At 38.5% G+C, this 16,154-nt stretch overlaps 1 protein-coding gene across 3 annotated transcripts in view; it reads right to left on the bottom strand.

Annotated features, from left to right (window-relative positions):
- GAS2 (growth arrest specific 2) overlaps positions 1–16,154 on the bottom strand; it is a 122,902-nt gene that overhangs the window by 31,179 nt on the left and 75,569 nt on the right. The window contains exons 7-8 of one of the 3 annotated variants that reach the window (XR_002770850.1): positions 8,836–8,892; positions 7,206–8,396 (exon numbers count right to left, since the gene is read on the bottom strand). The exons of 1 other annotated variant lie outside the window; for it this stretch is intronic. Coding sequence is in view for 1 of the 2 variants with exons in the window: in XM_023507574.1 (XP_023363342.1) it covers positions 8,890–8,892 (3 nt within the window). In the remaining variant the exon portion in view is untranslated. Of the gene's footprint in view, positions 1–7,205; positions 8,893–16,154 lie in introns of those variants that run through there. One more of the 3 variants, XM_023507574.1, reaches the window with a different exon arrangement.

The raw sequence follows: 16,154 nt of genomic DNA, 5'->3' as shown, positions 1-16,154 counted from the left end.
TCCATCTTTTTGGCTGACACCCAGAGCCAGGTTAAACCATGTGTGTCTGAGACCCTCCACTAGTGATGACAGAGTATGGAGCTGGAGGGATCGGGTCCCTGAGGAGTCGAGGAGCAGAGTCATCAAACCAGCTTTGGACATTCATAATGGAGAAATAAACTCACCTTCTTTAAGTAACTGTCACTTTTTTTTTTTTAATTTCTGTTACAACTAATCTTAACTCTTAGGAAATTATTGTTATCTACCTTTGTTCTCAGAGTTCCTCACCTTCCAAAAAACCTCCATCATGTCTAAACAATGCCTGTTTATTTTAGCTCAATCCACTTGACAAATATTTATCAAGCCGCTCTTCTATGGCAGGAAATGTAGTGGCGAGTGTCTGGCACGGGGAGGGAATGTGAGCAACCAGACTCCAGTACAAATTGACCCTCCAGTCTGTAAGAGTGAAGAACAGAAGAAAACACGGCGAAGATAGATTGTGTCATAAATGTCTTGGAAGAGAAGAGCGGGGTGCTTGGGATCAGTATCCCTGAACAGGGAAACCTCAGCTGACCACAGTCCAACTCAGGGAGGAAGAAAGGCTTGTTGGGAGGGCAGGAAATTAGAAGTAAAAGCCAAAGAAAATAAAAATGAGATATTAGGCAATGGGTAGAGAGATTTCAGGAAGAACAGTCTTTCAAAGGCTCCTGAGCAAAACAGAACAAAGAGTACTGAAAAAAAGAGAAGACCAAGGTGGCTGCAGCAGACAAAGGCCGGGGCAGACACAGGTGCAGGGCCGGGCACGGCTCCAAAACTTCTCACGCGATTCTCTACTGTCTCCCCCTCACCTTTGAAACTAGGGCAATCAGCACAAAATTAGAGGGACGACCAGGATTCCTAAAGGAGAAAATTCCAGGGTCCGTTGTTCAGAATTTTCCGGTGGGTGAAGAGCTAGCGTTCAAACCCACACCACAGAATCAAAGTATTCCCTGATTCTAGTGTTTTCTTTTTTCTTTATGACCCCTGAAAAAAAGGCAAAAAACTCTACGGGGAAAAAAAAAAGATACCATTTAATGGGATCATTGTTTTGCCCTAGTTTTATAAGAATGAACAGACTGACTAAAACATGCAAGTCATTCCTCTCAACAGAACACTGCTTGTTCCCTTCCGTCTCCACTCCTTCTCATTTACAAAAATAAATAAATAAACAGATTCTCCTCTCTGACAGAAGCTGCCTTTTCAGATATGGTGTTGGTCTGTTTCCTATGTAAAGAAACAGTAATGCATGCCCCAGGACAAACGAGCAGGCACAGACTCTCAACATCCACCCTGACATTTGGGAAAAGCTTACTAACAGGATCAAATAAGCCTCAGAGGGCACCAGAGGGCAGGCAGCTATAATTTACACTCACAGTCTGACAATGAAGTACTACCAGGATAGGTAGGCAAGGCTACAATGGTCCCATTTCTCAGAAGTGCTTGTGTATAAGCTAAGAAATCAGCTCTACTGCTCCCCAGATAAGCCAAGCCTTGCCTTGCTCTTCCTGTCACTTCTGAATGCTTTTCTTAGTCTTCCCAGCCTGGGTCCTTCTCATCCTTTAAGGTGCCACTTCAAATATCATCAAGAAACCACTTCTGAATCCCATTTCTCTACATTACTCAAATGTTTCCTGTTAACATGTATCAGAACTCAAAATTGCCTTGCGTATTTTTGCCTACTAGAAACGAATCTGTCTCTTCTAGAAAATAAGCTCTTTAAAGGCAGAGACCTTTTCTTACACACCATTCTATTTCCAGGAACTGAAACATAATTTATGAAATATCTGCTGAAATGAATGAATAATCAGCCCTCTAAAAATGAGTGTTATAATTCATGTTACAGATGAGTCACAGAGATTTTAAATAACTTTATTGAGTTGATAACAGAATGACTTGACCTCAGAAACTCTTTTAAGTTATAAATGTTTCTTCTCAACTAATTATTTTTTCCCCTAGGGGAAGAGTAATTTCTAGTAAGAAATCATCATTTTCAAAATTCTATTTTGGTCTTTACTTCTTCCTGCCATTCCATTAATACCCAATCAAGCCGACCCTCAAAATACATTATCCATTATTTTTTCATTCTCTCTACCATGTTAGTGAAAGCTCACATGCATAGTATACGAATGATTGGAGAAACTTCTTAATTGGCATCGATGTCTTCAGTTTCTTTCTGCTCTTCTTGTAATTTTATATATAAACTTCTGCCATATCAATTGCCTTAAAGGTCCATTTATCATTCTATTACTCAATACCTCCAATTGCTGTCCAATGCCTTCCAGGGGGTGGGGGCTTTGCATTCAAAGACTTCACAGTTGCCCCCCCAAGCCTTTTTTATCACATTATTTTCCTACTTGAATTCTCTACATAATCTCTAGCCAAACTGATCCACTCACTGTTCAAAGATCCCTTGAGTTCTTCCCATTCCTCTGTGTTGCTTACTCTGTTATTCTCCTGAGTTTCTCTCATTCAAATCCTATATATTTCTCAAAACACTAGTGAGTCTCCACCTTCCCTTTGAAAGCTTTCTAGATAAATCTAATGTATACCATCTAAATTCCGTCTAAATTCATCACTGCCTAACATAGTATGCCGCTTATCAGAAGTACTGAACAAATGTTTGTCAAATTAATTAATCTGGAGTCTGATTCATGGTCCATCTCACACCACCCTTCATTTTGTCTTATTTTTATTATTGTTGCATCTCTTTCCACCTGGATCTTTGAGCTCTGAAGCAAGACTTCTTACCAGCTTTCCATAAGAGGCAATATCTATTGCCTGATAGATTATTCCCTGTGGTTTAACCAAATGACCCCAACACCCCATTGTATTATTGAAAAACTTCTATTCTCTGATTCATTGCATGGATCAGGATTTAACAACCACAATTCACATAAAGCTAGCCCTGCAGATCTAATCAGAGAACCGCCTGCTGTTCAGAAGTGTGCCCCTCCTTTTCCTCTGGTTAATATTTTATGTGTAGCCAAGTTACCCTGCATTGATGCACTGTGAAAGCAGATTCTCTTAAAGCTCAACGCTTAAAGCCCATGTATGCACTGTGAAAGCAAATTCTCGGTCTGATCCACCTTTGTTGGACTCCTGGCTGCACTGTCTTATAGCTTTTCTGTTCCTCATGATATGATAATCTGATGGTTATCATGTTCCAAGTATGGAAGAATGCCAAAATGAGCAGGTAGGATAGAAACTACCATCAAACACTGTCCATGCACTTCAGGAAAGCACACATAAGAGATATGGTACCTTTTCTTAGTGTTAAGTGAGTATTACCATTTAATAAAAGCCAGGGAAATTCAGAAGAAAGTATGAATTACTGAAGGCTGGGGCCGAAACTTTCCAACAGCAATGCAAGAATTACTACATGTCAGCATGTTCTATATGGTTCCTACCTTCCATGAATCTATAACTTACTTTTTGTAGTTTTACATTTAATTTTGAGATAAAGATAGACAATATTCACAACTTGCTTATAAATTACAGTGGTTCTCAACCTTCCTAATGCTGCATCCCTTTAATACAGTTCCTATGGGTCGCGACCCACAGGTTGAGAACCTCTGACTTAGACCTATGTTTACCAAATCACAAGAAAGTCTTTCCCAACTACTCTAGTACATCTCCTTCCACGTTATCCTGTTCTATCTTCTTTCCTATTGTAATAGTACAAAACACAAACTTACTTATTTCATGATTTATGTCGGAGTCATCAAACTATGGCCCAATGAACACACCTGGCTCACATCCTATTTTTATAAATAAAGTGCAATTGGAACACAGCCATGCTAAATTCATTACCTACTGTACCTAAAGTAATAAAGTCGTTCTCACAAAGCTTAAATAATTATGTCTGGCCTTTTACTATCTGACTCCTGGTTTATGTGTTTATTATCTATCTTCTAGAATATAAGGTGATTGTTTTGTTCACTGCTTGATCCATGAGTCCAACGCCAGGCACATGGTGGTTGCTTACTACCTGTTACTGACAACTCACAGATTTCACAGGAGATGGATAAATCAGGTTAACATCTACCCAAAGGTCTGAACTCCAACTGCACATCTGGAATCATTGCTTTCTGGGTATTCTGTAATGAACTCATGTTAAAAAAATTGTCAATGGCCAAAAAATACTCTGGGGAGGAATCTTGGCCCAAGAAACAGTTTTAACATAAATACCTTGGTCTCACTGCAAGGCTTACTGGGGGCAAAGCACTGTACTTTTTATAGCTCTGCTATGCTAAACAAAACGTGTGCTAAATCACCAGGCAGACCTGGAACGGAGAATCTGAGTAACATCTGGAGAATAAGAGTCTAGGGTAACACATTTTTTAAAACTTGTTGATAGGAGAACCAGTTTGTGCCTTTTTGTGAATTTACTTGACTCTCGTCAAGTGATATTCCCCAGAAGTTTTTATTTTTTCAATTGTGCTATGGTTGTAAAATATAAAAAGACTCTTTCCCTTCATTCTCATTTAGTTTCGATGAGTAGCCTACAATTTTTATTCTATGTAAAATTCTCACCAAAGAAACCGTTTATTAACAAGTGGAAACTCTGACATGTGGAAGCCCAGCCAAGTTCTCTATGCCAGGCAGATACGTCAGAACAAGCCAAAACCAGCATGTTGCTTTTCTGTTATTGTTTAAAGGACAAGAAGAACTTAACGGTACTTCAGTTTTAAATAACCCATGTACTAAGTTAGGAAGCCTCACCTTGTAGACAATATACATATGGAATATTTATACAAGATGTCTCCAGGCTAGCTGCCACTATCACAACCCACGCACTCTCCAAGCCAATATGGCGGGATAATATTCCTCCAGTTTTACACACTTCCAATTCATTCTCTGCACGGTAGCCTATGTAATTTTTTTTTTTTTTTTGAGACAGAGCCTCAAGCTGTCCCCCTGGGCAGAGTGCCGTGGCATTACAGCTCACAGCAACCTCCAACTCCTGGGCTCAAGCGAGTCTCCTGCCTCCGCCTCCCAAGTAGCTGGGACCACAGGCGCCCGCCACAACGCCCGGCTATTTTTTGGTTGCAGCTGCCATTGTTGTTTGGCGGGTCCGGGCTGGGGATTCGAACCGGCCACCTTAGGTGTACGTGGCTGGCGCCTTAGCCGGTTGAGCTATAGGCGCCGAGCCGCCTATGTAATTTAAAATGGAATCTACTTACGTTTTCTTCCTTCTAAAAATTATTGAGACTATTCTTACTGCCTTCAGGAGAAAACCAAAACAATCTATCTCCTAATATAGTTGTTCCACGAGTCTGGTTGGCTTTAGGTCTCTCTGGCTACACCAGCCTCTCATCATGCACCCTACCCCTCGTCCCCTGCTCTGAAGACTGGGTTTCCGTAGTTTTGATCCTATCTCACTCTGTCTTCCTCTCGTCTTCTCTGTTGCTTCTGGGCCTTTGTTTCTACTGTTTCCCTTCTGATTCTGATTGGAACACTTTCCCTTCTAGTTTGTTTGGCCAACATCTACTTATTCCTCATTCCAGTCTTTACTTTCTCCTAATAACCCTTCCTGACTCTTGAAGTCCAAATTAATAGAAAAACCTCATGACAGGTGAAAACCATGCTGGGAACTTCATCCTCAAATCTAACCCAAGTAAAATGTCACATGAAAGTTTGATGAGACACAGATATCTAGCTTAACGTTGATGTTAAGTCTATGTTCCCTCAAACATGACCTTAACTCTTAAAGCCCATGTATCAAGAACGGCCTTATATACTCTTTCTTACAATTCAACTCTCAGTTCCTAGATTAATTTTCAAATGCTTTCTACCAACAACAAAAAAAAAAATCAGGAATTATTATTTTAAACAAAGTGTGGTATACTATAAATACTTTAATCAAAGATGTGTCTTATTTTAAAAGCCTTTCCCTTTAAGAAAATTAGAAAGAGAACATGGTCAAACATAAGCCACTTGTACAGCTCTAACATCTAGCGATTTGGGGGAGTTCTGAATTACGTTGGAAAAATACTTCTAATAGAGTAAATAAACTTGGAGACCACTGAATATAAAATTGCATATGAAATAAAAATGGAGCTTTTAAATACTTAACTGGGAATTTCCAGGTAGCAAATAGTAGGTGGAAGCATTTTAGGATCTCAGCACATCCCTCACTAGCCTCCACTTATCTGGAAACTGTGGGAATCCTAATGATTAAAATAATGTTTGACACCTTTTTTTTTATAACCTGCTATGGGAAGGGGACTGAGAAATGGCATCTTGGAATGATGTTCAAGGGAAATAAATTGACCTGAGAAATGCAAACAAAAGCAGGTAAAAGGTAATCTTGGTTCAGAAAGAACATTTCATACTAAACAATCCCCACGAATCGCCAATTTCCTGCCTTATGGATCTGGCAAGATGCAAAGGTGGCTGAAATAGAAGGGATTGAGACTGACTGTGGTATTAGACATAAGAAGCAAAGATGACTTAACTATAAGTCACATCGATAAAAAAGTGTTTAAATGAGGCAGGGAAAACTGGCCATCAAGGTGGGTAATGAGACTTGGGCATGAAGATAGTTTGACAAATGTGAACGGCAAGAGTCAGTAGAGGCAGAGGATTGAGCTGCTTCTCCTGGGGAACGGTGTGAAAGTGAAATAGACCTTAAGGAAAAGACTGCACTTTCCAGAAGAAGGAAGAATTAGAGGGCTGGCACTGGGGAGCTCTCTGCTGGCCTTCAGGTATCTCAGCTATTGGTACAACAAAGCCTAAAGCTCTTAGCACTCTCCTGGAACTCCCCGGGTCCAACAGTGGAAAGAAAGATGGCCCTGATGTGGTTACTGGGAGCCCTCTGATCATTCTAGGACCCCAAAGAGTCAACTGATGTGGCTGTTAGCTCTAAATTCTTTCTTTGAGTGTTCTAGGGTCTCTGAGAAAGGGTCTCAGGAAGGAAGTCATGCTCTTGACTTCAGTGTATCTTTCCTCAATTAGGACAATGACTAGACTGTTCTATGTTCATATTTGCTAAAGACAAGGCATCAAATGGGGATGCCACCTGCAAACCTTGGCAATTTATCCTCTCTTTCCCTATATACCCTCTCTGAGAAAAGAGGAAAGGCAGAGAAAGGAAGAGAAGAGAAATCTGCACACTTTTCAGTCTGCTCTAAGGAGAACGGAGCTACCTCAAAAAAAAAAAAAAAAAAAAAAAAAACTAGCTCCATTATAAACCTCCAGGACAAAACCCATAATGCCTACTGAGCTAATACTAACCTCAGAGATTTTCTTTAGAAAATATAAAGAATTGTGAGTAGGGATTTTAGAAAACTACATACCTGTCTTTTTAGGTCAATATACATGATCTATTAAAAGACACCAATGAAAATGAAAAAAAATTACTTTTATAAGGCACAAGGAGAGGTGTGGCAATTTAAGCATTGCCAAGAACACAGATACTCAGTTTCTCTGAACAAAGAAAACCCGTCAGGTGTTACCACCTGTGACACCTGAATAATGAACGGGGGAATGTAACACCAGCCAGCAACAGGGGTTCAGTGGACATGGTGATGAACGAGGATCAGAGCTGTCATAGTCAGATTAGCTCCCCAGATTTAGATTTCATTTTCATTTAACAGTGACTTGTTTCATAATTCTCTACGCCCTATCTTTCAACAGGTCTAAGCAAAGTTATGCTTGGCGTCTCTGCCACCCAACTCAGTCACACATGCTTATGTTCTATAACCTTTGGGTCTCTTGAAATTTTAGAAGTGAATTTTCAGGCACTTATTTCTTTCTTCTGCTTGTCATCTATTAATGGAGATAACAGATTAGATTATATTGAATTGTCTTAATGATTAGATAGGACCTGATCAATATTTACATCCCAAAACATAATCTTCACATAGAAACAGAGGTTACAGAGAAACTTTACCAAGCTTTCTAATAGTTCTTTCACATGGCACACCCTTGTAAATGCGTTGAATGAAGACAGGTATAAATGCTGAAAAAGGGATGAATTTAACCACACTTTTAGAAATCTAAACTTATTTTCATAATGTACAGAGTTTCAAGATACGTTCATCCCTTTTGAAGCAAAATGTAGACAATGGGGTTTCTCTTAAAATTATTTTCTATTTATGTATAATGGACAAGACTTTCTCAAGTAAGTTCCACTTTCTAGGTCATAAATATTAATATTTAAAATCTAAAAATAAGCTAATCTTCCTATGCGCCGTGGCAACATTAGTCCTTCAAATTAAAATCCTGTCCCATCGCTGTTCCCTTTAACATTTATTGTACTGATGTGGTAAAATACTATTGATCTATCTGGAAGTTAGGGATGGGGCCAGGAGCAGAAATCTGTGAGATGTCCATGAGGTTCCATTTGTGCTCGACCATCAAGGGCAATTCGTGCACTAGGAATAGAATAGAGACATTCTGAAATCATATGACACTTTACTTTTAACTGCAAATATATATTTCAAATATTCGAAAGCCAAGACCAAGATAATATTGTGAGCAGAAGCTAATCTCAGTTCAGGTATATACTTTAAACCAATTTGAATAATTTTGGAAGTGAATGAACTCACTGGATCATGGGAATTATGCTACAAAAAAGACATATTACTAGATTATTACCTTCCATCCACCCCCAATATACCCCGATTGCCATTTTTACAAAGTGTTATAGGAAAAAATCAAAGAAGAAACAGTGTTGTAATACCTCACTTAAGAAAAGAAAAAGGACAACAGATAAGCTTTTGGGTGCCCAACACCCCTTATTTGATTGGAGGCCAAGGCTCCACAGGGAAAGCAGAGTGGAGACATTTCCCCCTTAATTTTCTAAGTAATTACCTTCAAGGTCTGCTTAGCTTTGGCTGTGGAGACATAGTCACAACCATGAAGACCCTACTGAAACAAGAAGATGAAATCCATAAAAAGCTCTCCAAAGCAGAAAGACGCAGTAACAGCACCTGAAAATGCAAACTTTGATCCTTTGTGACAAAATCAAACTGTTTTTTAGCTTATAATGAGAATAACTATCTCTATATTTTTTCACATCCTGTAGCGAAGGAAAAATTTTACTGCATAGTTAATTCGCATTAAATAATACGTGAGGCCTGCCCAGTCTGGGAATCACAGACCGGGTTGGCTGTTGACATGAAACACAAATACTGTATTCGAAATATTTTTCTTCTGGGGTCCTGTGTTCTCCTGTTCCAAAATCAAAGATACACACGAGGAGACAATTTTGCTAAGAAAACAGATACCAAGTCTGTATCTCAATTCTGTAAGAGAAACATACCAGCCCGACCCTAGAGAACGTATAATAAAGTCCTAGGGAAAATTATGTAAGCGAAATCTTTATTCTCAGTATGAAATTTCCTACTTTGAGGAACTCTCCTAGCATGTTGAACTCACCTCCCTGCAACCCAGTAAGCTCGCTGGTGTTGCCACTTTGCTTCCTGTCCGGGCCCTACCGTTATATTTACCCTCAGAAATGTATGAGATATGGGAATCGCTTTCTTCTACTTTACCACTTTCTTCTGTTATAACTACAATGCATGTATGCAGCCTGCTAATCTTACAATTAGAGAGATGACTTTATAATTAGGTTAGAGATTCTAAACTCACAAGGAGAAAGACCCTTGATTTTTCACAAGGGAAAGGCAATCTGTAGAAAGGCTTTCACAAAGAATCAAAGGATAGGTTTTGAGCTTTAGCATAAGGGTAACAAAGTCCTATTTGGAAAGCATGTGTTTCCCTTTTCGTAGTTGGATAGTATTACGGCTGTCATTTCTCAGTTGATTAGTCAGGCTACTTTCCTTTTTATCCTTAGACTTTCAGCTTCCCCTTTCTTCTGGCTGCTCTATGTTCTCTCTCAGATCTATAGATGGTGTGCGTGGGGGAAGAGCCTGTTCACATCCTTGGTGCTAAGATGTCAAAATTCGGGCTCCTCTGGATTCCTCCAGTGATCATTGGAGGATGTCTTTTTGTTACAAGATGTTGAAGGATATAGGAGATAAAAGATCTGCTCAAGGTTGGCCACGGGATACATTCCCTTTTTTCGCTCCTGTGAATCCCCTCGGTTACTTGTTAATGTTGGCTGTGGGTTGATAGGGAAATAGTAGAGGTGTAAAGGTGTTTTGTAAACCTCACTTTGGGAAAAGAGTTTGTGACATATATATGGTGGTCCAAACTAACTCTCTGTACAAGGCTAACGCCCACCTTTGCTTTAGTCCTACCAGGAGAACAAGGCATGTGACATGAATAAAACTGTTTGCTGTGTGAGTTTCCATAATTTTTCCATTAACACAGAACTCCAAAAGATTATGATTACCAAAAAAGATAAAAAGGAGTCCTGAACTGAGTAATATTATCAGGGCTAACACACTGGCAGATGGCAACAAACATAATGTGTTATTCTCTCTCTTGGTATTACAGTTTCAGAATGGAATTCCTGAAGACCTTTATGCCTAAAGCTAACATTCGAAGACAAAGTGGAAATATGGCCTGCCTTTTATCTTCCTTTAAATGAGGCTTCCGACTATCTGACTATCTCTGTCACTTTTATACATGGAGCTGAATTTTAGGAAAAATAGGACCAATGGCCCATGTGTGCAGTTAAAGAGATTATTAACCAACGTATAATTTTCTGGGAAAGGGAACAAATAGAACATTGGATAAATTAGTGTCTTTTTTTTTTTAACCAAAAAGGATTAAGATGCCCATTTTGTGGTGATGTCTCAAATAATTATGAATTTTTATCCCCAAGCAGTTTTTAAAACTTGTCTCTAAAAAGCTAAAAGAAAATAAAACTTGTTTGTGACACAAACTATATTTTATGAACTCTGGGCTAAAGAATGCCTTCTTCCATAATTAACAACAGAAGGACGAGGAGTTGAGTACGGTGCTCTGGGAACTAAAAGCTAGCGTGTGAAAGATAGTGATAAAAAAGAAAGCTGTAATTAGGAGACAAGCAATGACTTGACACAGGGCTTTCTTCTCGCTGCTGTTCTTGTAGGAAATAGGGAAAATGCCAGTAAATAACTTTCTGGGTGTTTTTTCAAATTAACATCCAATATTCCATCATAAAGAAAATTAAATGATACATTCTCAGGCCAATAGTCAACCCGATTACTGGTTTCTCCCCAAATCTGCATAAACGGCTCCTTAAAATCTTAGCATGCTTCCAATACTATGGCAGATAATGACAGACTGTCATAAAATAGTGTACACCAAGCTTCAAATGGAAATAAAATTGGAACACACCATTCCAGAGAATGAAAAATGGATGAGAATCATTAAGGCTCCTGCAATGAAAGGCCTGGCCGGTTAGGTGAAGGGCCCAAGATCAAGACCCAAGTCTTTATTAAAAAGTTGAAATTCGAAATGTCAAAAGAATAAGATACAAAGTCAGCTCCGAAATGAGCTTCTGTGGAGACAAATCTCACTCATTTCATGACCACGACAGCACTAAATGAATCTAACTTATTATCGTCAATGCTGACGGCAGCATTTCTACCAGGCTTGACTCTATTCAATACAATTCAAAATGGCCACATTTGTGATGTATATTTTTAAATGAATCTGGCTGTGTTGTGTTTATGCAATTTCAGCCCATGGGGGAACTATATATAATTTATATGACAGCTATTTCCCAGTTTTTTCTTTGGTGGCTAAAAGACTCATCAATTATTCAAGGACGCAACACATTGTGTATGACTATTTGATTTCTTTCCCTTTTGCAAAAAAATCGTTCACATTTATTTCAGTCCAGAACATATAAACTAAGAAATATGCTTGTTGGGGAGACTATCAAAGGGAGGAAATGGAAAATCATATAATCTTTGTAAGTTAATATTGCAAGGTAATGGCTATTTTGTAATTTAAGGGACATGCTCCCTAACTAAAAAAAACAGTAAAAACTTATGTGTTTTAACTGCAAGTTTAAAAAGAAAAACTTCAAAGGGAAATGTGTGAAGTTTCATACATATGGAATTTAGATACAAAACTGTCGTTATATCATTTATCCCAGATCATTACCTTAGGAAAATTACTAAATCTCTATTAGCTTCAGTTTCCTCCTCAATAAGATGTGTAATTAATGGTCACACAGTGGTCATGAAACTAAAATGAGATAATATATAAGTAAATGTGCTTCACAGACCAGACAAAAGTAAAGTTTCTGTACTGCCATCAAGTAGCAAGGTAAAAATAGTTTTTAAAAAGTGTTATTTAAAAATACTTGGTAACCAATTTTAGAGAACTTGCTTTCAAAGCAGTAGTGGCTGTGCCCCAGTGTCCAGTTCTCACTGGTCCTAAGTTTAATTCAGATCCAATAAGAAAAGTATAAAAAGGTACAAAACAATAACTTTACCTCCCACCATAACATGCTCAGAAAATCCTTAGGATTTAACATTAACTGAGTAAAGTCCAATTATAAATAAACATGTATAATTGTAGCAAATTGAAAATATTCCTAAGTTTCTTCACCTCTAGAATAAATCTTGCTTTTAGAAGACTTTTCAGTGATGGTCAATTTATTGAAAAGAAAATGGGCTCGGCGCCTATAGCTCAACCAGCTAAGGCGCCAGCCACGTACACCTAAGGTGGCGGGTTCGAATCCCCAGCCCGGACCCGCCAAACAACAATGACGGCTGCAACCAAAAAAATAGCCGGGCGTTGTGGCGGGCGCCTGTGGTCCCAGCTACTTGGGAGGCAGAGGCAAGAGACTCGCTTGAGCCCAGGAGTTGGAGGTTGCTGTGACCTGTAATGCCACGGCACTCTACCCAGGGCAACAGCTTGAGGCTCTGTCTCAAAAAAAAAAAAAAAAAAGAAAAAAGAAAATGAAGTAATATATGAAACATCAATGAAAACCGTTCTTGCCGGGTTTTCCATTTTTTTTAAATTTTTGTTGTTATTTTGCAAAACTATTCCCTTGATATTCTTTTCTGTCTCTCCAATAATGACTAGCTGTTAAACTTTACTATCTGCCAAAGCTCACAGGCAAAGATATAAGGATATCTTATAAGATATAATTAGGAGACAGATACACATGGAGAGGAGGTCAATTACCAATAGATTTCAAAAGGTTGAGCAGTAATATTTACAAAATGACATGCCAAGAGACTAGTCTAAGATGAAATGAAAAGCATGTGTTTAAAATTGTGGGCTCTGAAAACAGATATATTAAATTCCAATAAATGTTTGGACACTGACTAGCTATGTGATTTATAATTAATCATTAACTATCTAAGCATTCATATATATATGAATGTAAAACAAAAAGATTTGTTTTCTCCCCAAATTCTTGACTAGGGATTTAAATTTCAGGCACAGAAAAATAACACCTTTTAAAATCAATTAAAATGCCAAATTAGGCTAGGCACTGTGACTCATGCCTTAATCCTAGCACCCTGTGAGCTGAAGTGGGAGGGTCCCTGGAGCTCAGGAGTTCTAGACCATCCTGAACAAGAAACAGATCTCCTAGCTACTAAAAATAGAAAAATCAGCCTGGCGTTGTGGCAGGTGCCTATAGTCCCAGCTACTGGGGAAGCTGAGGCAGGACGATTGCTTAAACCCAGGAGTTTGTGGTTGCTGTGAGCTAGACTGATGCCACTGCACTATAGCCTAGGCAACAGAGTGAGACTCTGTCTCAAAAACTTAAAAAATTAAGAAAAAAGACAAATTATTGGACTAACTCAATTTTCTCATACTGGACATAATACAAAACATCACTATGTCAGATATACATCTACATATATTTGACACATTTATCTTAATAGCTGGAAGTCTACAGCAATGCAGAAATGGAGAATGTAGATCATTGGAACTGCGTATTTATGCAGTGAAGCCATTCAATTTTCCAATGTTTTCTTTTTTTTTTTTTTTGAGACAGAGCCTCAAGCTGAGCCCCTGGGTAGAGTGCCATGGCTTCACTGCTCACAGCAACCCCCAACCCCTGGGCTCAAGCGAGTCTCCTGCCTCAGCCTCCCAAGTAGCTGGGACCACAGGCGCCCACCACAACGCCCGGCTATTTTTTGGTTGCAGCCATTATTGTTGTTTGGCCGGTCCGGGCTGGATTCGAACCCACCACCTTAGGTGTACGTGGCTGGCGCCTTAGCCGCTTGAGCCACAGGTGCCGAGCCCCAATGTTTTCTTAATTAAATAATTTTAGTTTGTGGCCAGTGAGAAAATTTTCACATTTATTCTAGATGCAGCATAATGGCTAAGGAAAATCATTCAAGTTGAAGTAAAGTCACACGTATTGTAGAACTTGAAAGGCCTGGTAATCTTACTAATTGACTAGCAGTAGAGAATGTTTATCTGGTTGGGTGACAGTAGGCAATTCAAAATCCTCAACATTGCTAAGGGTCAAAAGAGGCAAATTTTCAGGGAATAATGATTTTTGGTTTTGAGCTCGCATATATGTATTCTTTTTATAATCGATATATCTTTTTTCTCATATTTTATTTCAGAGTATCATGATGGTACACATGTTTTGGCTACACGAATTGCTTTTGTACAGTTGGAGTCATGGTTGTAAGTATTCCCATCACTGAGTTAGTGTTCACTGTACCCGTCAGGTCTGATTTGATTTGACCCCCTCCTCCTCCTTCTCCCTCCAACCTGCTTGATTTCCATTGAGTTTTACTTCCAAATGTGTACGACCGGGAGGGAACAGGAGACCGCTCTCCTAAGTGAAGTATCACAAGAATGACATGCCTTGTAACAAGTCAGTGGAAGAGGAAATGAATTCCTAAGCTTAAATAAGAATACAGAGAATTTTCCAGATAATATTAGCTATTTCTTCCATTCCTATAATAAATATCAAATATTACTTTCTCCTTTCTATTAAAAGAGGCATCAACTGGATATAGTGTTGGGCTGCAATCTTGGACAAAATACAGTTTAAATTTTTTATACTTGAGGATTTCTAACCTCAAAGACTAATGCTCAGAAAGGCAATAGCACATAAAACTGAATTCTTCCAGCAAGGACTAGTCATGATGTATTTTGTTCTTATTTAAGACATCTGCCTTCTCAGAGGCAACAGGTTAATAGGATTTATTAATATTGCAAAGTCCATTGAGAAATGTTTTTACCAAAGTGTAAATTATGTCCAGCCTCAATGAATATGACCAAATGACAAGTGAGATTGTCCTTCATGGAGCAGAACCATTATAACAAAAAGAATTTAAAAACCAACATTAAAACATATGAATATGTTTTAAGTGCTATTTCTTCTTCTTTTTTTTTTTTTTCTGCATTAGTGCTCCACTTTGAGGAAGGTGTGCAAAGAATGTGACAGAGTTTGGAAATATTCACATAATTAATAGCAGCCAATTTTCACTCTCCGTGTATAAGAGCACTACTCTAAATGCCTGAGATTATATATACACCAGAAGAAAGATGACCAGATTGTTTTCCTTTCAAAACAAATAGAAACCAATATGTAATTTTGAAAACATAATCATTGTTCTCAAAAAATTGTTTAATTATATAAAAGATTTATATTTTATTGTCAAAAATAAATTTTTGATGCTCAGCTACTGAGTAACGGCCACTTTGGACACATTTTACTAAGATAAATGGAAGTTTTAATCTTGTCACTTGCTAAAGATGCTTTTGCCTTTTTACACAACAGCCCCTTTTCCATTGCCAGAAGGTCTGCAATTCAGATCATGCAACTTTTTACTCACAATGAATCCGTATGTGTCATAAGTACAGGAAAGAACATAATCTCTCTCACTACGGTCGGACCTCCTCTTAGAGCAAGTCCCAGAAGACTGCAGAGTTCAGTTGCTATAGCAACAGAGCCCTGGTGCCTCTCTTGCTTGGTTTGTTTCAGTGAGTTGATTTTTACCACCCAGGCATAATCCTGAAGAATTTTTATGGTAAAGAAGAAATTACACAGTCAATAACAATGCGTGTGACTTTTCTATTGATCTGTGATGATTCAATGTAAAAGTAGTACCAAGAAGGTAACTCCATAACACTCAGATCCCTTTGCTAACTTCCAATTAAATTATTCATTGTCTTTTCTTTGGGCTCTCAAGTACTCCTCTTTCTTAAACTAGAAAAATGCTCTTAAGGTAGGGTGACCAGATTTTAACATTTGTAAAGTGGGACATCATGGGGGGGGGGCAGGGGACGAGCAGGAACTTTGA

The sequence above is a fragment of the Otolemur garnettii genome, unplaced genomic scaffold (genome assembly GCF_000181295.1).
Source record: "Otolemur garnettii isolate 467f Iridium unplaced genomic scaffold, OtoGar3 scaffold00001, whole genome shotgun sequence".
In the NCBI taxonomy this organism is placed as follows: domain Eukaryota; kingdom Metazoa; phylum Chordata; class Mammalia; order Primates; family Galagidae; genus Otolemur; species Otolemur garnettii.
The sequence above is the reverse complement of the archived record's forward strand: the minus strand, read 5'-3'. Positions and strand labels throughout refer to the sequence as shown.